The following is a 25,221-nucleotide window of genomic DNA, read 5'->3' as shown; positions in this document are numbered from 1 at the left end:
AGGGAGTGTAGTGACAAGGGGTAATGGGTTTAAGCTGAAGGAGGGTCAATTTAGATTAGATGTTAGAATGAAATTCTTCCTTGTGAGAGTGGTGAGGCCCTGGCACAAGTTGCCCAGAGAGGTTGTGGCTGCCCCTGGCTCCCTGGCAGTGTTCAAGGCCAGGTTGGATGAGGCTTTGGGCAAGGTGGTCTAGTTGAGGGTGTCCCTGCCCATGGCAGGGGAGTTGGAACTAGATGATCTTTAAGGTCCTTTCCAGCCCAAACCATTCTATGAGTCTATGATTCTATATGTCCCTCCTCTACTGTCTGATCCTGCAGTTCTCAAGTGATGCTAAAATATTTGGTCTGTCGTAAGGAGAGGATACAGTTTTCCAAAGCACTGAAAACACTGGAGAACCTAAATCTTATGGTTTAGGCACTTGGGAGCAAAGCTCTGGTAGCTTTTACTGAGTCTGAAAGCATAGATAGATCACATAGGTAGAGTGATCCTGCAAGCATAATGCATGAACAGGTTTATAAACCTATTTAAGACAGGCAGTAGGAAAGAACATATCTGACTCTCTGTGCTGCTTCTCCTTCCATCAGGGGCAGGCGGGAGTAGGGCTGTTCAACTACTTGAATTATAGTAAAGAGAATAATCCTGTCTCTTAGCAATACTATTCTGTGTGCTGCTGCTATGGGATTTATTCAGTTTCAACCCTAGCAGTTCATGGGACATATGCATCTGTTGTACGATCAGTACAACTGAGTGTATTTTGTAAAGTCTGATTATACCTTTTAGTTTGAGCATTTTGTTGAATTTATTCTTGAGGTTTTTAGCCACATCTTCTGTGCAGCCAGATTTCCAGCTCTTATGGACTGTATTTACACCTCTTTGTAATACTCAGTGCCCTTTTGAGGTTTCTGTATGCCACTCTCCTGCACCACACACTAACAGTGGTCAGCCAGCTGAAGCCCCAGATCTTTACTTTCAGGGGTGCAACAGTTAAATCCATTGTGTTCCTTATTTGTCTAGACTGAGTAGAAGTGCATTCTCTGCATTTGGGGAAGTTTCACCTCTTTGAATCTTACTGCAGGTTCCTGCTACCAGGAGCATTGCTTTCAGTAGGATTATGATAGCCAAGTTAAAACTAGTGGAATGAGATTCCATCCAAAGTCCTTTCTTTTTTCTTAAATGTAGAAGATTCTAGTGTGCACAATTACAGAAAAAAACTTGATGCCTCTGAGTTCTCGGGCAGCTTGAAGCAAGTGCTTTCAGAGAAGGCTAAGAAGTTTGAGACCTGTTAGTGTAAGTGACCCCACTGACAACACTAAGGAAGAATAAACATAGAAAAGAAGAAAAAGAGCAAAATGTTTTATCTGTCCACTACAGAAAAAAAAGAAAAAAACCCACAAAACCACCTACAAAACCCAGCCATGCTGCTGCTAAGATATACTCTGTTCTGGTCTACTTCGAAACAGGTCTTTTTTCACACCTTCCCCCCAGTTACATGCTAGGGACATTGTGTTAGGGACATTGCTCAGTGAGGTGCTTGAAGGCAAAGACTTGTCAGAATTCACGGGGATGTTGTTTTGCAATTATGGTCTGCTGTTGCCTAAATTTCTCCTGGAGATTTAACTTCAATGGAATGCCACCAAAGATTCTTTCCTTTCTGAAGCTCCTTCTATGAAAGCTGTGGCTGGTGGCAGAAAAAAATTCTGTAAATTCATCCATTTAAACCTCACTCATGCCTACATGAGCCCAAGTTTGTGCCTTGTCTGCTTCCGGTGATTTTAACAATGCATCAACAGGATGTAGAGTGGAAAATACTAATGAAAACCAAGTACTGTCTGCATTGCTGCATATGCATTATGCTATATGAATCCCCTTAGCTGATTTATTACCTTCACATTTTGCTCTGTAGGTTAAATTAAGTCCTTATCTCCTGAATTAGTTGTTTTCTTTCAGCTTAAAATGTTAGACAGTTTAATATGACAGAAAAGGAAGAGAATAACAATAATAATGATAAAAGAATATACAAAACAAGTGATGCACAGCACAGTTGCTCACCACCCGCAGACCACTGATGCCCAGCTAGTTCCTGAGCCACGATCTAAGCCCCTGGCCAGCTTTGCCCAAGTTATATGCTGAGCATGATATCATATGGTATAGAATAGCCCTTTGGTCACTTGGAGTCAGCTGTCCTGGCTCTTTGTGCACACCCAGCCTACTTGCTGGCCAGGTGGTTTTAGAAGCCGAAAAGTCCTTGACTTGGTGTAAACATTGCCTAGCAACAACCAAAACATCAGTGTGTTATCAACATTATTCTCATCCTAAATCCAAAACAGAGCACTAACCAGCTGCTAGGAGGAAAATTAACTCTATCCCTGCTGAAACCAGGACAGTAGGTTTGACGTAACTTTTTTACATGAATTTTTTTGCACTGGTTTGATAATCCTTAACAGACTCTGTAACAGTTTTCATTCACTTAATTGTGAAATCCATTGCAAATATTTTTTCGTTATCTAGAAAAGTTATGCTGTGTGGTTTATTTCCAAAGTTTAAGGCTTCAGGGACAAAAGTTAAATTTTCAAAACTTTTCCTACTTTTTTCTAATACTCTTAAGAAAATGCTTTGTCTTATTACTTGGCTAATTTCCTTGAAATGTTGAATTGTGGAATGAGGTTTTGCTTAAACAGCTCCAGACCATGCAAGTATTGTGTTAATGTGGATGATTTTAGGAGGAGTAAACTGTGTTCCAGTAAAAATACGGCAATAAAATTTGCAACCTACGATTCTTCTTTGATCATTTAGATTCTTTGGGATTTGATTCCCAGCATTGCAAATTGGGTCAGTAATTGATAGTTCATTGTACTACCATATAATTCATGTTTTTTGCAAAACCACAGCAGAGGCATGACTGCCTCCTGGCTAGGGTGAAAGGACCGATTAGGCAACAGGAACTTTGGATCACTGAACTGCTTCTTCATGCTGGGCTCTCACACTCTTGGCAGAGTCCAAAGTCAGAGGAGTTTGTAATCCTGGCTCAGCTGTTTGTGCACCAACAGTAAGGGACTATGCTGTAGGAGACAGTATCATAGGGGAGGACAGTAGAAAATGAGGTATGTGGACCAGAACCAGAAGGAATAGGGAAGGAGGTTTGTTCATTGACAGGAATCCTTATAAAATCAGTCAATCAGCTGTTTCATGCGAAGTGCTGAAAAATTAATGCTACTGCAGGCTGACAGCATTGGATTTTAACTGCATATGGGAGCATGGATGGAAAGGAGGCAAAACTGCTTAGTCCTTGGACCTGCGGTAAAGGCAGGCACGTTTCTGAAGGCATTTCCTGCCTGTTGCTGCCTGCTGTGTTTGTAGTCATCCTCGCGCTGTACGGAGGATGTGTACCGGGAGGGGAAAACAGAAGTGTGAATAGGAGATCCTGATTATTCACTGAAATGCTTCTATAAAAAAGTCAAGCCAACACGATACCCTTACGGAAAATTAACGCCAACTAATCCAACTGAGTTTAAAATGTGATCTGTCTTTATTTCAATGATAATCCCCTTAATCAAAAGCCTTCATTTCTTACAACGTCATCAGTACAATGAGACACTGTTTACTAGTCTAAGGAAATAGTTCTGTCTTTAGAATCAGTTTTTTGTGTAGGAAATCTGCCACAGTCGCATTAAAGTATTATTCCATAGAGCTGTAAACCAAGAAATAGTTTATGGTTCAAATCAAATCTGGTAAATCCCAACCTGGAATTACTCACCATTAGCTGTGTTCGTGAATGTCATTTTCCAAAATCAGTTTTGTCATTTTGGATTATTTTCTGTGCATTATGTGTCACAAGTGTTTATCTTGACAGAAACCAAGATACACTCCTCTCTGTTCTAAAATTAACTGTTTGAGTTGAAAAATAGCATGTAAGGATGAAATGCTATGATAAACATATGCAAAGTTATTTTTACATGTCCTTTGTTGAGGTAACTGTAGTTCTGGTGGAAATTTCCATTAAACTTAAAGCCATGGCTAGGCAGATCAGAGGACTTGCTCCAATTAATATTCATTAAATGCTCCTTTAACATACAAATATATAGAGAAAGGCATGTTTGATCATTTGGTTTTATTAGATTCTTTTAGCAAGTTTCCAGCAGCACAGAAATTCAAGCCTAGGTGATTAATGTACTGAAACAATTAGCTTTAGGTAAAAGACGATTGTCTCAGAAAAGGCTTTTTATTCACCGTGTAGTTACTGGTTTAATATTTACCTCTAGACTCTCCTTAGTGTATTCACCCAGAAATACGAGTTCAACTGTATGACAGAAACTGAAAAAGCTGAGAATAAAGACTGTCCTGTCACAGCAGCAAACAGGACGACTCATCTGCTCCCTACTCTGACAAGACTCTTCAAAAACAAACAAGATGGTGTTTAATATCTGTAATTTTTCTCTGGCAAACATATAAAATAAATATCTGTCTTTCCTTGATGTGTTAAGACAGTTTCTGCTATACAGTAATATATCTGGTATATTTTAAAGGCAAATATTAATGGCTTTGTTCTACGATGGGGAGGACACTTTTAGAAGCTTGGGTGCAAAGGAGAATATAATCTGCATTTCACTTTTTGAAAATACCAAATTAAAAGCTTTAAATGTTCATTTTACTAACAATTATTAGTTGCTGTTACATTCAGATGGATTTCAGACCCACTGAGAGACACACCTGAGTGGCACAAGAGATGAGAGGGGCTGACATCAGGTATTGGTAACAACTTCAGTGCTGCACTGAGCAAGATGCAAGTGCTTCATCAAATTAAATCCTGTGTGGGGTTTTTTGTCTATCCCCTGCAGACCAGATCATGTCTGGCCCAGGTGCAGTATGTTGCAATATTCATTAGTATTGGATGTAAGACTTATGCTGAACAGTGTCACATACCATTCTAGTTTGTAAGCCTTTTTTAATGTCTCTTCCCAAAAAATAGAGATTTAAATTTGTGGAAGACCTAACAACTTTCTGACAATCTATGTGGTTAATCTCTAAAGTAGTCATGTCTAAGAAAGACCAGAGTGCCACTGGTGACAGGAACACTGTACAATAAATTTCAGGAAGGGCAGTAAAGGTTGCTGACCATTTTTTCTGTCACAGATAGGAAAAATGCTGTATGTGGGCGAGTATAATTAGGTCATTGGTTTATGAACCCAAAGCCCTAGTTTCCCAACGTTTCTTAAAATTAACGTGGATATATATTTAATATATATCTTTGATTTGGCTGAAAAACATAGCTAGAAAATTCCCAACTGGCTATACATATAAATAGCTTCATAGACCTAGTTTATTCCAAGGAGGGTTAGCAAGAATATATCCTCATGAAATTTGCTCAATAACCTCCAACTTCAGATACCGTGAGATTGTCAGGCTTTAAAATACACCCTTAGTGCTACAGAGCTCCCTGAATGGTTGTCACGTAGGGGACAAGTTCAGGGGGTCTGTGGGCCACAGTTAGCTCCTTGGACTTCTTGAGGAGCTAGGACATTGCAAGATGCGATGACTGCGGGAGCCCTGAGGCTGCAAGGGTGGTTGAGGAGTTACTTGGCAAACTGACTTCAAGATGTGTTGGAAGAGTCTGTTTCCAAATCTCCTGTTTAAGGTTGTTTTATTTTTCCCTTGAATGGTAGGGTTGGAATCTGGCCTTGCAAAATAGTCATTAGTGCAGTGTGCATTACTTATCATTGTGGGGTTTTGCAATAATAACAGTCTTACCAGGACTCTTCTCTATATGATTTTTCCCAGTAGTCTTTTCAACAGACATCCTGACAAATCTTTGTGCTAGGGTTGCCATGCTCCTTGAGAGTGTGTTTATTCCCAGGATTGGGTTTTTGATTATTTTTTTTTTCCAGAAGATTCTCTTAATTTCCTATAGCACAAAGAAGCACTATTAACACATTAACTCAGCAAACCCTTTAGTGTTTCTGGGACTTGCTTCTCCATTAAGGGAGTTCACGTTTGGAAATGTTAGCAATACATCATCCATTGGAGGTTCTGCTACAGTGTGGTGTACATAACCTTTGAAAACTGTTCCTGCCACCAAAAGCTGCCTATGCTGTAGCTGGCCCAGACCCAGCTTCTCCTGATTTGGACCCAGACTGGGTTTATGCCAGCCAGCTACTGTGTTCCTTTTCCCGTCAGAGGCAGCACTTGGATTTTGCCATTTGGACTGCTGGACAATGAGGGTGGAAGCAATAAATGAAATTCATGGAGAGGCACAGTGGGAAAATAGGTGGTTTTGGCACTTGTTTGGGACAAGCTGCATATGCCACTGCAGCTTAGACACACACGTGCAATGTGACTATTCTAAACCTGTGCCAATAACAACTTGCTTTTACTGCATAGCATGACATCTGCTCACCTCTCTCCAGCAGCCACCTTCAGTCTGCCAGTGACAGTCTCTATAAATGTGATTTTCATCCAAACTTGTATTGCTTTGAGTGGTCCTCAGGAGACCCATACATTTCTCTCCTTCACCGGGTTTGTAACACTTCAATTTTTAATCTTCATACATACTAGCATTGAAGTAGGGACACGTGGGATATTGCTGGTGCAGGCAAAAAGAAACGGAGTCCACGGGGCAGCCAGGACCTGTTTTGGGTAAGGCAGAGCAGCATCCCGGTGGTGTCTGCTAGTGAGCCTTGGGGTGGAAGGCATCCCACAGGTCTCCTAAGGGGCTTGTGTGCCTCTGTGGCTGCTTTTAGTTTCTCCAGATTATGGGGTGGAGAGACAGGGGGAGCCCCAAAGGCCGTTCACGCAACAATGCAGTACTGCGCAGGATAATTTAACTCTTTCTTTCTTTCTTTCTTTCTTTCTTTCTTTCTTTCTTTCTTTCTTTCTTTCTTCCTTTCTTCCTTTCTTCCTTTCTTCCTTTCTTCCTTTCTTCCTTTCTTCCTTTCGTCCTTTCTTCCTTTCTTTCCGTTCTTTCCTTTCTTTCTTTCTTTTTTTTTTTTTTTTCCCCCCCTAAGGCATTTTAGCAGCACAGTAGTTCATCAGCTTCAAGCCTTGTGGAGCCCAGTCAGCTCCAGTGAGGCAGGACAGTATCTGTGAGGGAATTTGAATCACCTGGGCTTTTTGCTTTAAAGAGAAGTGTCTTTGGATTTATTATTCCCTTTATTGATTTAATTCTAGCTGTTCGCCTTATATTGATCTGGACTGCTCACCAGAGAGAGTTTCACTAGGGTTTTTGTCTTTTCAGCCAACAATTAAAAGAAAAAACCTTTGAATTAAGCATCATCTGTAAGAAGTGCTTTCTAGGAATGGCTGGTGTTATCACACCTTTGTTGCTTAATTTGTGATTGCTGGCATGTAGTAAACACACAGAAGTGCTGAGAATGAATGATTCAGTATGATAAAGTGGTAACCTTCCTCCCTGCCCCTGCCCCCAAGGCTTCATTCCTTTTTTGATCCAAACTTCAAAAGAATTGTCCTGAGTGTTCGTGTTATCCCATTTTTCATCCCACTCTGTAAAAGAGAGGTGGCTGGTTTTTTTCCCCTCTCATTTCTGAAAGCAGTAATACAGAAATATTACCTGAGGTATATGCTTTCATGATTTTCTGCTGTTTAAATGCTTGAGAAGAACTGAGTGGTTTTGATAAGCCTCCAGTCCAATTCCAAGCCTTCTGAATCTGCTTATTTTTGTAATGCTGGGAGCAGCTCTAGGATGCTTACAGAAAGTGAAATAACATCTTACTATACCAATTCTGTCTGGGAGCATGAGTGTTTCTTTCTGCCTTGGTTTAGCAGCAGCTTTAGTAATCAAATAAGATTTTTATTCTTTGTATCTTGTCTACCAACTCTTTCTTCTGTCTGTTGAGCACTTCCTGTTATGAAGAGAGATTCAGTTAAATGTGCCTGTCTGTTCATTGAACTGTTGTGCAGGGAAGAGCAGAAGCAGTTTAAGTCCAAAGAGCCTCCCTTTATGTAGGTATGGGCATCTTATCTGTGAGCAGCAAATGATACTATGCTCATCAGTTGCTTTTATATTTATTGCATGTTATCCCTTGTGCCTGGGGACAACTTTGTTTTAATTCAATCCCTAAACAGTCTCCTAGGCTGTAGGTTAACACATTGCTTTCTTTTTGTTCGAGATTCTTTTTTTGGCTAAGAGAGGAAAGTTGGATGTTTGTTGTTTTGCTTTGTTTTGTTTTGGATTTTTAAATGCAGCAATTGTCACTAGCCAAAGTCATTAATACTAGTTTTATCAAAGTCTCAGTTGTTCTTCATATACCATGCTGATTTATTTATAGGTTTGCCACACCTCCTCTTTGCTGGAGGCAAGCAGATGTAACATAGATAGTATAGATGGCACTTCAATGCTCCTAGATCCAGAACTGGGGTTTCCTCCTGCAGTCATTCCTGCCTAGGTTATGCATCTCTGCCAGATCTCTGTCACGTTATCTGTGTGGCCCGGTGCTGTATTCTCTTTCACAGAGTTTTAATGCACCTGGCTCCACAGTGAAAGAGAAAATCTTATTTCCCTCAGCACAGAATTAAAACACAAATGAAAGTGGAGTATTTTTTCCACTGAAGTTGACTTCATGCATTGTTATTTATTACTGTCTACTCACTGGCTGCTCTGCAAGCAGTTTAACTCCAGTTCAGGTTCACTATTGACTGACAGTTGTTGTTTCATGGAATATTTGAAACAAACAAGTATAGTAATCTGTCTTCTGTGAGAGATCTGCCTCCTGGTTCATCCAGGCATTGTTCAGGATGATTTTCACCATCACAGGGAGCTTCTGCTGAGGAGCTGAAGACTGAGTTGATGTACAGAGTTTAAGGAGCATCTGGATGATGCTCTTAGTCTTATAGTTTAAAGTATTCCTGTAAGGAGCAGGGAGTTGGACTCAATAATCGTTATGGGTCCCTCCCCACTTGACATATTCTAGGGTTCTGATTCTATAGAGCCAGTGGCACTTTCCTGTCGGTGCCGTGGGGCTAAGTCCACTGGGCATTAGAGAAAACACACATTAGGTCCCTTATTGTCAGCACCACTGTCCATGACGTACTTGACTTTCATACAGATAGGACATAGAATGCACCTTATTTTGGCAGTTCAATGTTTTTTATAATCACAAAACTTGTGTGACTTGGAAGTGTGTGTAGGGCATTAGCATCAGTGATAAATGGAAGTATTCACGCTAATGACTTATTATTATTTTATATTATTTCATTGTTTCCTCCACAATGGAACATGTCTCCAGACTAGAAAAACAGAAACAATTGACAAAATTTAGATGAACATGCTTCGTAGACCTCTGAAATGTCTTCCACCCCACCCCTCAAGGCCTCAAGATCCTTGTTATATTTTTTCACTGGTCATATCCAAGAGTGCAAGGCGTGTCCCTTCCTGAAGACATAACATGTAATTTTATCAGTGCTTTATATAGTGTTTCAGTGTTCTGCAGTTAAGCAGTCTGTTTCCTTGGTCTCATTGCATTCTCAACAGAAAACGGCATGCAGTCTTTTTCTTCTAGAATAGAGAAAGCATAAACTCTAAAGAATTACATTAAGCTTGAAACTTGACAGTTTGACAGTACCAAGCCCTCACTGTAATTGCTTTCATCGGTTCCCACCAGATTTAGAATGAGCTTTTATTACTGTTGCCTGAATATCTTCTTACAATTAGCAATACCAAGTATGAAAAGGTAGAATGGATTCCTTTTCTTGTGGTGGCTGGTGGAAAGCTCGTCAATAAATTATTGTAAAAGCTATATTGGTTATTAAACGCCCACACAGTTAAACAGCCTTCTCAGTTTGCTGCTTGTCTCCAAATATCTGTCTTGTATCATGATTTTTGCAGGGATCAATATAAATTATTTCATTATTTCATTAATGTTTCTTTAAAATGTTTTCACACTTAAAAAAATGTGAATAGAATTGATATGTCAGCACCTACTAATTTCTATATTGATTCTGTTGTGTGCTTTACATTGAGACAGACATTTACAATGAATGCTATGTATGTGACAGAACAATATGGAAGCCATTACATGCAAAACAAACACAGAAATATCGCCATCGAAACCTAACCAGTGAGTAGGATGTGCTTTGGGTTTGTTTCCTTGCTTCTGGTTTGTGTCAAAACCTAACAACACGGGGACAGTCTTGTTTGTTTTTTTGATCTGTCATTATTTTTAAAAAGATAAAAAGCAATAAGATGGCCATATACTTTGGACTGTTGTCTCGCTAGTGAGTCCAGACATGTCTGGGGACAAAAAGCAAATAGGTTGAAAATACAATCCACTGACCTCCTGCTATGTCTTGGGAGGCTGATGTTGGTGTGTTCTGTACAAAGAACCTATACAAAGCAAAATCAAGCCAGTGGGGAAACTCCCATCTTTTATGACCGGACCTATAATCTTCAACAGGCAAGAGCATATATGTACAATACAGTCAATTGTTATGCTACATATTGTTAGTAATAAAACTCTTGGGAAGATTCACTGGGGGATTAGGAGGGCTGCATGCCAGCAATGTCATGGAGGGAATTGCAGCTCACCCTGCACTGTGCTGGAACAAGTTAAAGCAGGAACTCATCACTCCTGAGATAAGTCCTGAGAGCTAAAGAGCTTTGTTAATTCCATGTGCGATAGTTTAAAAAGTGCCAATGACTTAGTCTAACTCTGGTCTGAAAGAAGCTGATTTTATTAAAAGGAAAGGTAAGGTAAGCTAAGCTTGAACTGAAAATCCAGGCTTCACACTGAATTCTGAAATTATTTTTTTTTTTCCCTAATGATACCAGAAATGCTTTTGTGTGCCAGATTTATTGGGAGGCTTTTCAAACAACCATTTTTATTTCTAAGAGTGTTTAAAAGAAAAAAAAAAAAAAGCTTTTTCAAAAGACTAGGTCTTTTAAATTGTTTGCATCCATTTGTACTATCTATCTGACCTGCTCCTTCTGATCACGAGAATTTATGCCAGGGCTGCGGCAGTTATGTGCTATGTTTCAGGTGGAAACTCCTCTCTGTCTTGCTCTTTCCCTTTCTCTCCCTCTCTCTTTTTCAAAGATACCTATTTGAGACAGAATCAAGATTCAAGTTGTTAAAACTGTCACAGTCGTACCTAACCGAAGACAGAGACTTTCCTGTGATGTTGGACTATAAACCTACTATAGATTCTTACTTTTTCTCTGGAAAGGAAAAAATGGAGACATCAGGCAAGGTGTACCTAAAAATGTGCGTTACTCTTTTCCTGTTTCCCAGTACTTTAGTGTGGATAAAACCAGATGCGTTTACCAATAAGTGGACCTGTTACCAATAAGCCAAGGCACAGATGTAATTGTATTTTCAGTGACTTATCTGTATATCACACTGGGTTGTTTCACACAGGCAGCTTTTGTTTCACGTGTACACCATAATTATTCTACTCTGATTGACATCCGCCTTCTCCTAATAAAGTCCCAATTGCCCACCTGCATGGTGGTCCCTTTTCTGTTAATGCATTTGTAAGATTAAAAAATCATTTAGAGCACTGTGCTGAAACTCACAAAAAGTCAAACTATCCAAATTTGTCAGTGGTGCAGCACCAGCACAATTATCAAGGCTCTCTGCAGATTAAAAGTTTGTGGTTTGAATGCTGGTTTGAACTAGAACAGCACAAGAAAACTTTGGTGGAGGTACCTCAGGTTTATACTAACATATCACAACTGAAGATAAAATCTGGCTTAGGCTGTGGAACTGAAACAGCTTTGTGAAGAAAATTATTGTACATTGGTATCTAATAAATTTTGTCGTGTTTTTCCCCCTTTTCATTGTATTCTATGTTTTCTGTTCTGTTTTTCCTATTCTTATATGTAACCTGTGGAGATCCTTTGGGATTTGGGGAATATTAGATGTTTACATGGGCTCGGGGGAGCAGGGCCATTTTGTGAAAGAGAAATGTCCTGAATGTTACTGAACACAGAAATTAACCCTGGCTCAGGAAGCCTGTGATCTGCAAATGGTTGGGCGCTGGAAAAGCACCTTGTACTCTTTGAAGAGCATCTGCTCTTGGCTGCTGTTAGAGAAGGGGTTCTGGGCAACATTGCATTGACCCAAGGACAGCTGTTCCCACACTGCAGAGATCTACTAAATGATCTTTCTCATTACCTGTTTTAGCTTGGCTGGCATGGCCTGTTTCTTCATTGCAGGAAGGCGCTGATTTCAGCACAATGCAGGTCACAGTGACCAAAATTACTGCATGTTTTTTAGTTATGCTGTGCGTGAAATAAAACTTGCAGGTGTCGATGCCTAGTGCCAAGACAGATGCTGAGCAGACTGGGAGTGTAAAGCATCAGGTGATCTCTCCAAGTATGGGTGGTGAACACGTGGGCACGGCAGTCCAAAGAAGCTTGGCTGTATGTCACCGGTATTGCACATTCTCGTGGTTGCATTTATGTGTCTAGTTAGTAGTCTTGATGGTCCTGATAATCCAGCCTCAGGTGCCTAAAGTCTATCCAAGACCCTGCTTTTAATTTCCTGATTGACTAAGTGTCTCTGAAAGCCTGGAGCCTGAGAAGAAACATCTGGTAGAGGGACTTGTGGTGCATGGGCTCCCTGAAACTGCACCTATTCTTATGGAAAGGTAGTAATCAGAAATTTCCATTTAAAATACAGGGTTTGTTTCTGTCTTTCAGCTTGCCATGCTCGTTAATTCGTGCCTTGTAACTCCTGTCCATTGGTTGTCTCGGTTCCTTTCTCAAAACCAAGATGGGTGGCCTGCTAATGCAGAGACAGGGCTTGACTGGTGGCTGTTCTGGGCTTCCCTCCCTTCCACCTTTGGGGACAGATCTGCAGCAATCCCAGCTCAGTCACGGCCAGCTGGGGTATGACTGCTGCTGGTTTAGCACCAGTTAAGTCTCCAACCTTCACTGCCATAAGGTTGGGGGAGGTCCGTGCGTGCATGAGTGAGCTGAGTCTGTCCCTTGATCCTGATATAATATGTATGCAAACTGTTCTGCCAGAAAAGGAAATGTCTGAAATTTAAGGGCTAAAGACTCTTTCTGTGAATTTGACCATTTACGGAAATAAAAAGTAGAGAGGCTCATTAGGAAGAAAAACCCACTTCATATAAGAATTTTTGTGAAAGAAACGCAAAGGGCCGGTCCCGTCCTTTTGGTTAGTTGGGGTTTTGTTGTTTTTGGAGGTAGTACAACCTTTCTTAAAAACCTTACAGTCTAGACTCTTTTGCAGCATTTACCCAAGTAATAACTTGGCTGTTTGGTCTATTGTTAAATGTTCCTGGTAAAGTACTTACTGCAGATATTGCTGCTTAGACAGACCCTGAGAGCTCGAATGGATGGAGACCACTTGGGGTTTTGGAGGAGAAAAAAATTACTTTTGAAGCCTGCTGTACAGGGTGCCTTACAGCTATTGCATCATGAGCTGCAGATGGTTCCTGCTTCATATAGTAATAGAAAGTGGCTTCTTTGCCGAATAGACATTTTGATGGATGGGCTTTCTAAAGGGAAGATGGTTAAAGCATGTTAACCACATGTTCAAAGTAAAAAAGAAGTATTACTAGTGAGTTAAGAAGTTCAGGAGTCAGAGTCAGGGTCTGAAGACATATACACATACATATACATATGCATTTGCTTTATGCACCCCAAACTAAGTAATAGGGTTGTCATTAGGTGGACAAAGTCAATGTCTGTTCTCTGCCCTGGGTGAGGAGATGTCTCAAGGATGGGTAAGGTATGATGAAAATGCAGAGGAGAAAAACTTCAATTTTAGCCAGAAAACACTGGCTGTTGCAGTGTGCAGCTCTGTTCTGTCTCAGCCAACTGTACCTATTTATACTTTTTCCCTTGTGTTTTCAAAGGGCTGGATGCTCTGTCCCCTATTCTTTTTTTTTCTTTTTTTTTTTTTTTCTTTTTTTTTTTTGTACTGCTGTTTGAACATGTTTCAGCTCTCACAGGTGTCACTGTAGGAAGGCATTTGATCTTAAATATCACAGGTTTGATCTTATTTTAGAAAAGTATGAATGAATTCAGATCTGCGGCTGGGGAGGCAGCAGGAGAAACATAGGAAAAGTTGAACGGGAGTTAAGAGACAGCAGAAAAGAAAGCACAATTTTCAGTACTGAAACAATTTTATGTTCAATAGAGACCTATTAGATACTTATTAGAGGAGGGGAAAAAAGCTTGTTAGACTTTATCTGCTCTACCTTAACTTGCAAATTGAAACCTGCTCCCAGTTTATTCAATTCACAGCTCCCAGATTTATTAAGAACTCACTGCTGCTCTAAGTGCCTTTTGTTGTTGGAAAATACATACATAAATCATATCCATATACTGTACTGATCCAAAGTGGTTTTCTGCAATAAGCCGATTAAAGTGAACGATCCAAAACCTGCTGAGCAGATCTGTGGCTAATAGGTAATCTGGGCAGTAATATGTTTCTGCTGGTGCCCAGGTGTACATGTACAAATTGTTCAGCAGGGAGAAAGAATTTGCTGAATTCAGTCATAGGAGTTTTTAAAAGATAACTTTTAAGATTACGTCTGTGGATTCTCCTACATCCTTCTGAAAAGAGGATGTTTTTAGCCATACCTAGTAATTTAGTAAAGGTATCAGAGTTTAGTCTACTATTAAGAGGGAACTTTTAATCGTATGAATGCTGGACTAATCTGTTTTTCTTCAAGTATACTTTAAATTTTATTAATTTGTGAAGTTTGTGTTTTATTCTGTAGCAGTCAAGGCAAAGAGTGGACCCCAGAGAGTTGCAAGGTGAGGCCATGGTTAAGGAGGCTTTGTAAGCATGTGCTTAACTTTAAGCAAGTGCTTAGCTCCTGTTGAAGTCATTAGGATTTAAACAGCCACTCAGAGCCTCAGTACTGGAAAGGAGTGGAAAAGATGTGGAACATCTGAAGCGCAATCTAGGTTTTAGGATTGCTGGATTTTCCTCCAGTTAAATGTTCTTATTTTTGTGATTTGATTCAATGTGGTTTTGCAGTTGTAGCTGCCATCTCCAGGCTTCAGATTTTCTGATGGAAAACCTGTCCCTCCACACTCCACCGCAACAGCTATCTTGACCCCTTCTGTCCTCGGGGATGGCAGATGGAGGAGCACGAGGACGTATGTTTCCTACACAAGAAATTGGTTCAGGGATTTTTATTTGCCCCCTTAGATCACTGGCTACTGTTTATGATCATCCTGAGGGGATAAGAAAGGGTTAGGAAGAGAAAGCAGCTCCAGGGTTTGACAGCCTGGAAAAGGGTTATGACACAATTTAGCCGGCGCTGGTGTTGTATAAATGTATATGTGATAAATAGCGCTTAGCGACTATGAGAAATGGCTTCTAGCATTTGCCAATAAATTTGCAATGTACTGGATTTATGAAAGACCTTGACAAAATTCCTAAACAAGCTAAGTTTTCCTTTACTGTATACTCTTGTAGTTATGATTAAGAGATTTGTGTTTTTTTCCCAGTGAAGGCAGCGGTGCTAGTATGTTCCTCAAAGTGAATGTGGTCTAGTTTATTTAAGCAAGAAGGAGTTTAAGTGGAAATGAGCCACAGAAATGTGTGCCACTTGTCTAAAACAAACATGTTTTAGGCTTTTCCTTATAAGTGACATCTATTATTACATTTTTAAGTAGATTTTTGTTAGTAAGCATCTGCAAGTACATTTAATCAGATGAAAAGATCCGAGACTATATTTATATTACTAAACCAGAATTTCTTTTTAAATGAGGACCTGCACCTATGCCAACTGAAGTTAATTGGGAGTTTGCAACTGAATGGATACAAGTCCCTAAAAAAGTACTGTCAGCATTGTTCATTTACATGACGTGTTGTCTGTGCAGCCATTTTAGACATTACATATGGTTGTCTGAGGATCTTCAGACCATCTGTTTTGTAGTATTAAATAAGTAGAGTGGATGATTAATAATGTTGAGAACTGATCTAGACCAGTCATTGAAAGTTATGCCAATATTAAAAGTTATATCAGTAAGAGATATATGAGCATCTTCTCAGTGTAGCAGATTTGTTCGCAAGTTTGTTCTTGCTGCAATCACTATATCAATTTCTGTGATGTTTAAGGGATTTCCAGTTCACTTTTTCCTTCTGAAGGATTCCAGGGATATATAAAGAAAAAACTTGTATAAGCATAAATCAAAATTATCCCTCATTTGATAGTTTCTAGTTCCAGAGAACAAAGAGTGGTGCTTGCAAGAACTTAACAAAGAGTTTAGCAATTGTCCTGTTTTTTGAAGTTTTGCTTTAGGTTTTGTTTATTGCGGGAATTCCAGGCTTATCTTACTGCACAGTGGTTGCGATGAATGCAAGTGCTGTTGCAGATTGGCTTTCAGCCAGAGGTGGAAGCTTATTAAGGAACATTAATTCTCTGGCTGAACATTAAATTTGTTGTTGCTGCATTGAAAATATTTTTCATTAACTGTATAATTGAACAAGCTTGTTATTACTATTATTATCTGCCTGCTGACCTTAACTGGGACTAGACTTTTTGCTTAATACACTGAGTGCAGGAGAATGCCACACATGGAAGGTTCTCCAAGAGGGATGGAGACAATATCCCTTAAGCTAGAAATCATTCTTTTCAGCTATTTCTTGAGTAATTTTCTCTAGCCTCTGTGAATTTGTGTTGGAGCCAGGTACAGCTTGTGCTCTGATGATCTCTGACACCACCGCTCTCTTCAGATGACTGAAATTGGCAGAAAAATTTTCAGTTTCTTCACTAACACAACTTTGGGAAAAGTCCATCAACTGTAATTTCAGATCATGAAGGTGATTGTATCCAGCAAGTTCTTCGTGACTTGCTGGGGTTTACATTTTGCAAGATCAATTAGAAATATATGGGTTTGTTTTCATATTATTTCTAGGAATAAATACCAGAGTAGACTATATCTGGAATTTGATTACTCATAATACTGCCAAAACCTAAACCAAATTATTGAATTTCATTTTCCATTTTAAATTGAATTAAAAACAAAAATGGCTTTATAATTTACCTTATAGTCATTGTAGCATTTCTGTAAAAGGGGATATGATTGTATCTTTAATCACATGTAGTTTCAATTTAGTTTACTTACATTCATAATATTCGACTTTAAAGAAGTTTGTCTGCACATTGTGTTCTTGATGCATTCATGTAAGAGGCTTTTTCTCCTCCTCCATTACATCGTTTCTTTTTCTTTTCATGGTTGAACTTTGCTCTTTTTGGCCAGTAGCCATAGGCAGCCAGTATGATGTCTCCCAAGAGCTCACACCACAGGGCATCGGTTGTTCAAGGCCAAGGTTTTATGTATAGCCATGAGCTTCACTCAAAGCTCCTTTCATAATCCTTCCTTAATAACAATGGCTGATGAGTACCTTTCTTCAGAGGACTTTGTGTGAAGATGATGTCTATACAGCCAAGACAGCAGATTGCTGATAAATCAAAGAATCCAAGTTTTTATTTCAGGGTGGACTAAAAGTACCATCTCTGGAGCACAAATGTTGCTGAGCTTTTGCCCCGTCAGTCGCAATGTGAGCATTCGTTAGTGTTTGAGGTGCCTCACCTTTGTTCCTATGTTAATACTGTAATGGCTACCGATTCCCTGTTTATGAGCTGCTGCTGCCACCTATTTTTATGATACCAAAGGAAGTATATATCAGATTATATCCTCTGTTAATGTCTACTCATGGTATTAAGCCTTCATTTTTTTCAGATTAATGACAAAAATGAACCATTAAATGAAGATAAGGAAAGATATACACACTGAGAAATTCAGCCTTTTCCTAAAACACTGCTACACGTCTTCTAGGAGAGCTGAAATGTCCTCTCTTAATAAAGTGCCAGCTTTTGAATGGAACTGGCTATTGTAATTACTAAAAATTGAGGAAAATAATGCAATGGTCCGAGGACACAAGTATGCCTCCTAGATTACTAAAGTTTCTTGGGAAACTTTTATAGCTATATTAATTTACAAGGGTATTTCTCTTTTCAAATCCCATGAGAGTTGCTCGAGAACAAAAACTTGAGTAAAATCATAACCACAGCATGCTGGGCTGGCTATACAAGCATAGCTAAGTGTGACAACCTTTCACCCTTCCAGTAGAAGTACCTCAAGATGAGCAGTTGTGCTGATGTTGCAGCCTCTGACCTGATTTTTCCTTCAGCACAGCTACAACTTTTTTGATCTTTTTGCCACTAGGAAGCACTTTTTAATTGTCATTTGTAGCAGTCGCAGAGGAGGTTATTTTCTGCTTCATACTGCTTCACAGACATTATCTCGTGGAACTGGCCGTCTGTTGGAGCAGGAACGGTGTTGTGCAGATCTTCTCCGGGGTCTGTGTGAAATCAGGAATAATTCATCACAAGAAACTAATGGGAATGGTCCATCTGTCCTACTGCAAAGGAAGGTGTTGCATTTTCTCCCGAGCTATGCAAAGCCATCACCCTGCATGGCCTTGAGTTTCTGTGCCATGTTGTTAAGTATTAAAGTGTTGCATGTCTTCTGTTTTTTCTTATGGCTCTTCCTCAGCTGTGGAAAGAAATATCAAGTAATGTAACCACTTTCTTCCAAATCTTGGGCCAGAATCTCAGCTGGTGTAAGTCAGCAGAGCTCCACTGACATTATTAGTGCTCCAGTGATTCACACCAGCTGTGGATCTGGTCTTCTGTCTCAATTTATGAAGGGCTTGAACTAAATGTCAGGAAATATGAAATGATCTCTTATAGTCAGCAGTTCTCCAGATGTGTTAATGGAGTTTAAGTTTACCAAAAGGCAAGACTTCAAAAAGTGATCCAACCGAAGAATAAACTTTCGAGAAGAATGCCTTACTTACAGGCTTTTTGGCAAGAGAGGACTGTACAACTCACTGCAATTTAAAGAAATTAACTCAGTTATGCATCAGGATATGGTAATACAGCTTCAGCGAGAGTCCAAATTTCAAAATAATTTCACAGCACAAAGCAAGTTGTTGGCATTCAGTGAATAATTGCCATGCAAATAGGAATCATCAAGTCTTAAAACCAAAATTAAGTTGCTTATGAACTTCATGTAAAGAACCTAATGCTTCCACTTTTCAAGTGTAGTTGGGTTTATTCACAGGCGTGGTATTACAGCTTTTGGAGATTAAATGAGGACCATGTTGTTAAAAGAACACAGAAGCTTAATCGTTCTAGCTGTGTAATGTTAAAACTCAACAGTGGCTTATAGATGTGATCTCATGTGTAGTGTTGAAAACAATTATTTTAGCCAATGAGGATAAAGTAGTTGTTGACATAGCTTAAGCACTGTCAGGCTTACTTTTCAAAATTAGAAAATGCTGTAATAGGTGAAACCCCAAAGTCAACAAATGTGGGGTCTCAGAAGTCATTTAATCTTATATGCTTAGTCTTATATTCCTATAATGGCACATGAGCATATGCTCTAAAAAAAACCTTCCAGTACCTGAAATAGCCTGTGGGGTTCAGGTTCTTCAGAGAGTACAGAGTTCTTCACAGTCTAATTTATTTGCTGATGAGACCTTTCAGAATTAATTAAAGTGATCAGTGTGTGGCTCCACACTGTGTGATTTGCGTATGATCTCACTGGAGGCTTAATGCCTTAGAACTAGAAAGGTAAAAGAACACACCTTCAATAAACAAACTTGAGCATGACACTGTGTTGGGGTATGCTACCTATATGGAAAACCAAAACAAAACAGGGTACAAATAAGTTGATTGCTAGCAATCAGAACAGCATGGATCCTGCTGACCAGACATCTTTGGCTAAGGGTCTGACTCTGGCAGGTTTGTTTCACAGTTAGTCCAAGTGACTTTTGACGAGACACACATCTGTCTGGATGTCACTGTGTACCAAAAGGAAAAAAAATAAAAATGCTTGGACACAATTTATTCAGACCTGAAGGAAAGCGTTTTGGAAGAGTTCACAGAGAAACCTAGTTAGACTTCCAGAGAAAGTAATTATCATAATCTGAATATGCCGGTACTTTGCATTTAAAGTGGTTTGCAGAACTGGAGTGATGGACAGAGTGATGAGGAAACCCTTCTGAATACTGGAGAGCTCTTAAGAAGTGACAGCATCCCAGACTCAGCATTTACTGGGCTTTTGCTGATTCCCCAGGAGCATGGGGGGCTCCACCTCAAAATGAAAATTATTCCCCAGGTCCAGGGCAGGAAACATTGTAGTGAGAGCTCTGAACCTCCAAGGGCTTGACAGACTTGAAGTGTGAGAGGCTATGAATCACACAGTGGCTGGGGTCTTAGGAAGCTCATTGAATTTTGAAGATTGCAGTGTTTTATAAAAGCTTTTATTCCCTAGAGATTTCTAGGTAGAAGTTCTGGAAAACTTGGTTCTGAATCTCTTGAAACCAAATTTGAAAAGAAAAAAAAAATTGCTAAATTTCACTGACTCTGTTGGTTCTACAATGTGGAGCAGTTGAAGGCAAATGCTTGAATTAGTCTGAAAATTAAGATTGCTTTTGCATGCCTCATTGCACTAAGCCCTCATATGGCAGCATTTGAGAGTAACACTTTCCATCATTTCTGTCTCATTCTTCCCATCCTGGTGGCTGATGTGTTGGCCTTGGTAATATATGAATTTTTCACCTTCTGTCAGGATTACACCAGTGGAATATACCTGGGCATGAAGCCATCAACCCTTATGAAACTCCAGCCAGTCCAAAATCCTACAATACAAGCACATCAGGTCTGCTCCCTGCTTCCTACACCGATTCCCTACAGCATACTGAGCCAAGATTAAGAGATCACGTCTTATTTGCAAAGCAGCTAATGATATTGACCTGAAATAGCTTGTCACCAAAACCACCCATATCTGCAATTGATAATTCTCCTCCTAAAGCTTGCAAAATAAAGTTGTCTGTGCAGGATTCAGAGATTTTTTGTGGATTCAGCCTATACATATAAGATTAATTCCTGTAGGGATCAGAAGCTCTTGCAAATGCCACTGCTTTTGGAAACACAGGATACCTTCTTTGCCTTCCCAGGCATAAATACAGAGCTCTCTTCCAGAATGGTGTCTCGGAGAGAGAGGAGGAACAGTGAACATGGCTTTTAGCAAATGCCAGGAGCTCATGCAACCAAGAGACATTTAAATGATCTACATTGATGAGGACAGTCAAAGGAGTTCTGAAAGGATAATTGATGCAGAGTAGCATGTTACTCAATGTAATGGATGTCTGATTCAGGTGTGAAGTTTTCAGGTAGGACTCTGTGGTGTCCAGCTCTCTGAGGGCAAACCCACACCTTGGCATACTCGTATTAGTCAATGGCGAGTCCTTCTGTTTGCATACATCTGTAGCAAATGTAAACATAACATACGTACAGGGGAAGGCCAGGAATTTGACAGTTCCTGAGTACCTGGATTCATGTATTATGGAAGGATTTTCTTCATTTGCCTTTGTTTTATTCTGCTCTACTCTTTGGAGAAAGGCTTACACCTTCAGGGCATGGACCTTTGAGACAACTCAGTCTGATTCTTCATATCCCTCCGTGTCAAACTGATGGACAACAGACACATGCTTAGCACCAGGGAAAAAATAAAGAGCAGTTAACAGAACATTATCCTGTGCAGCAGTGGAAGAGCAGATTCTTTGTGTGTTTTCTGCTTTTGTTCTGCCCTCCCCAGCTCTCCACGTGGAAATTGTGGGTGAAATGGTGGGCTGGGTTTGGCTGGTACAGAGTTAATTTTCATCATAGTAGCTAGTACGGGGCTCTGGTTTGGATCTGTGCTGGACACAGTTGGTAACACCGGGATGTTTCCGTTCCTGCTGAGCAGTGCTCACACAGAGCCAAGGCCTTTTCTGCTCCTCACACCACCCCACCAGCGAGTGGGCTGGGGGTGCACAAGGAGTTGGGAGGGGACACAGCCGGGACAGCTGACCCCAATGACCACAGGGATATTCCACACCATGTGATGTCATGCTCGGCATTTAAAGGACTAGGGGAAGAGGAAGGAAGGAAGAAGATGTTCAGAGTGATGGCGTTTGTCTCCCCAAGTCACCGTTACACGTGATGGAGCCCTGCTGTCCTGGAGATGGCTGAACACCTGCCTGCCATGGGCAGTGAGGAATGAATTCCTTGCCTTGCTTTGCTTGTGCATGTGGCTCTTGCTTTACCTATTAAACTCTCTTTATCTCAACCCACGAGTTTTCCCACTTTCACTCTTCTGATCTTCTGCCTCATCCCGCTGCGGGGAGTGAGTGAGCAGCTGCGTGGTTCTTAGCTGCTGGCTGGGGCAAAACCACAACAAATGGTCATTCTCAGTGTCCTAAAAACTGTAACAAAATAGCTGAAGCCTTGACATTTATAAGCTGAATTTCATCAGTTTGTTTTTCCATTGCCATCTCAGCAAGTAATTAGGTCTTACAAAAAGCACTTTTCTCTTACATGTAACCTTAACAAAAAGCTCAAAATACACTATTAAACGCTTACCTTGGCGGTGTATATGTTGGAATTGTTTATATCTAAATTCGTTTCAAATCTCTTTGTTTTATATTTCCAGACTTGATCTGGCCTCACAGAAGACGTCAGGCAAGCAGTCCCTGGATGTGATGTCTCTCGAAACATTGGAAAACACTTGTGAGCCGGAGGACCTCTTTGATGACATCTAGCTATGTGTTGGCTGAGAAACTGAGAGACTGGCATTTCTAATAGAGATACGCTGTAAAACTAAAAGGCTTTGTTATAGCTGAAATCTTTACTCTGAGGCGGTATTCGATGACATATTGCTCTAATCCTCTTGCACTTCACTCGTCCCCATTGTTCACTACGCAGTTGTAGACCCTCAGCTTGCTAAGCTTGATTTGTGACAGCCTTGAAATCAGTTTAACCTCTGTGTAGAACTTTTATCATCTGTGTGTGGGGAAGGAGAGCACCATCACAGCATTTTTGCATCCTAACAGTCTCTGGCTGATGATTGTATCCAGGATCAACTGGTTTCCAGATGTGCGCAGAGAATAAGTCAGGCGTAAAGAAGATTAAGGCTAACACTATACTTACCCTAGATACTGCACCTTTCTTGAGAAGCTCAGCTAAGATGTGGTCTAGCTTTAACTGAGATATAGCTTCCTAAACTGTGAGTTTAGAATTATATCTTCTGATGTGAGGCATCCGAAGAATTGTCCTTTCGCTTTTTACTTAAAGGTTCTCTGCAGCATTATGCATTAGAAGGTATTCTTGCTTTTGGGAGCTTATAAAATAAATATTGACTCTATTTTAACCTTCTGTAGAAACCTATAGCCTTTAAAATTGTGATTTTTAATACCGCGTCATTTTTCTTAAGGTGATTTATAAAAAAATAAAATGCATTCTAAAAATACATCAATTTTGGTTTTATTTGCGTAGACAGTCTATGAGTAAAGGGACTAGTTAGAAAAGTGTGTTAATGCATGAACTTTTCCTGCCCAGAGCTCATGCATTCATTTAGATTTAAAGCTTTAGCAAAGAAAAAGTTAGCTACATATATGTACCTTCAGTGGTCAAAATCAAGTGTACAGAACTAAGCAAGCACATCAAGTTTCTGCTTTGTGATTTTAAGAGCCCGAATCAAGTCTTGTTTGAGGCAGAGGGAGACAGTTCTGTCTCAGAAAGGATGTGATCCAACAAGGGTTTTAAACATGTGAATAATCTCATTGAAGTCAGCAGGACCATGGAACATAGTCCTGCGTCTGTGCTCCATGGCTTGCAATGGCCCTTGGAAGCTACTTGGTATTTTTGAAATGGCAACTTATTTAGGCCCTGATTTTGCCAAAATTCAATCCTATGTTTAACTAAAAGCATCCATGACAGTATTTGCAGGATCCTCATTTAAAAACCTACATGAGGATCTGGGAATATTATATTTAAGCATTCCTTTCTGAAAAACATGGTCACAGCACTTAAAATTCACAAAGGGCTTTGGGACAATGTTATAAATCACACAGTAAAAACATGAATGGCCAACATATTTTGCTTGCTACAAAGGCTTTGTGCCTGAGAAATGACAGGACCACAAAAGACCTATTCATACACCCATTAATAGACATTGACTGATTTAAAATCTTCCAGGGCTGATCTGACAATGCTTTCAGCAAAAGCTTGTATATAGTTTCAGTTTTAATGTGAAAATGTTCCATGACTTAACCCAACACACAAGAGCTTGGTTTAATTGTGCCTGCAGCAGAAAATGAAGGTAAATGGAGCTGAACATCCTGCAAAACTCTGCTTGCAAGAAACTCTTGGTTTTTAATAGTAAAATGTTGCTATATAAATAGGAAATGTTACACGCAGTTGGCAGAAGGAATAAAATCTGTCAAAATGTTTATTCTTTTCTCTTTTTTTGAGGTTTATAGAATCAAGCCTGGAGTTGAGCAGAAAATTACGTGATGGTGGATACATACCTTAGACTGTGTGAGCACAGGTGTGTCATCTAGTTAGGGTAGCCATAGTATGGAGCCAGTTTCCAGTCAGCTCAGACTGTATACACAGGGACACCTCCTCTCCCCTTGAAGCCTTCTTACAATGTGTCAGCCTCCACAACCCTGTGAGAATGTTAGCAAAATGCTCCTTTCTGGAGATTTATGTGAGAAACTATTGCTTTTCTGCCAGTACGGTTCCATTTTGCAGTTGAGTTTGAAGAGGAAAGACCCACCAATATGAGCACAAATTATCAGTGAGAGCAGAGGTAGTATTGCAAAGCTGCAGAAAATCAGTGAAACTTCTTTATGATGCATATTTGTCCACAAGAAGTAGCGAAATTCACTTTATCCTCAAACTCATTCATCTTAATGTATTGAAATACACCCGATGGCCTTCATTGACCAAGCCAAGTAAAATCTGTTTCAAACTAACCTGTGATGTTTGGGAAGGGAACTCAGTAATAACGCCTCATAACTTTTTTTCTTTTTTAAGCCCACTAAATTAATAATACTCAGTGCTGCTTGGTTAAGCCTCCGAGAAAAGCTGGGATCTTTGCTGTTGCTCCGTACCAACGGAGTTCCTGCTGCAGGGGCTTTCCAAAGCTTGCAGAGCCAAAGGGTTCCCTTGTGAGTCAACAGACAGTGCTCCTATTCATATATGAAATATAACACTCGCCTATTTCACAATGGCATAACATGTCCTAGTTTATGTTCATGCTGTGATCCACCATAATCCCTGGAATCTTCCATGCAGAGTTACTGGGTAGTCACTTGTTTTTCCTTCTCTGTTTGGGCAGCTGACTAACTGGCATTTAACCGTATTGACTTGCATCCCATTTTT

The 25,221-nt window shown here is 40.0% G+C and overlaps 1 protein-coding gene across 4 annotated transcripts in view; it reads left to right on the top strand.

Annotated features, from left to right (window-relative positions):
- Positions 1-23,300, top strand: part of XRCC4 (X-ray repair cross complementing 4) — a 188,671-nt gene extending 165,371 nt beyond the window's left edge. For all 4 annotated transcript variants that reach the window (XM_075741127.1, XM_075741126.1, XM_075741128.1 and 1 more), the window contains exon 8: positions 22,487-23,300. In XM_075741127.1, the coding sequence (XP_075597242.1) occupies positions 22,487-22,595 (109 nt within the window). In that variant the 3' untranslated portion in view covers positions 22,596-23,300. The remainder of the gene's footprint in view (positions 1-22,486) is intronic.
- Positions 23,301-25,221: the final 1,921 nt, after the last annotated feature.

This window comes from Balearica regulorum, chromosome Z (genome assembly GCF_011004875.1).
Source record: "Balearica regulorum gibbericeps isolate bBalReg1 chromosome Z, bBalReg1.pri, whole genome shotgun sequence".
NCBI lineage: Eukaryota > Metazoa > Chordata > Aves > Gruiformes > Gruidae > Balearica > Balearica regulorum.
This window is presented reverse-complemented; position numbering and strand designations above follow the sequence as displayed.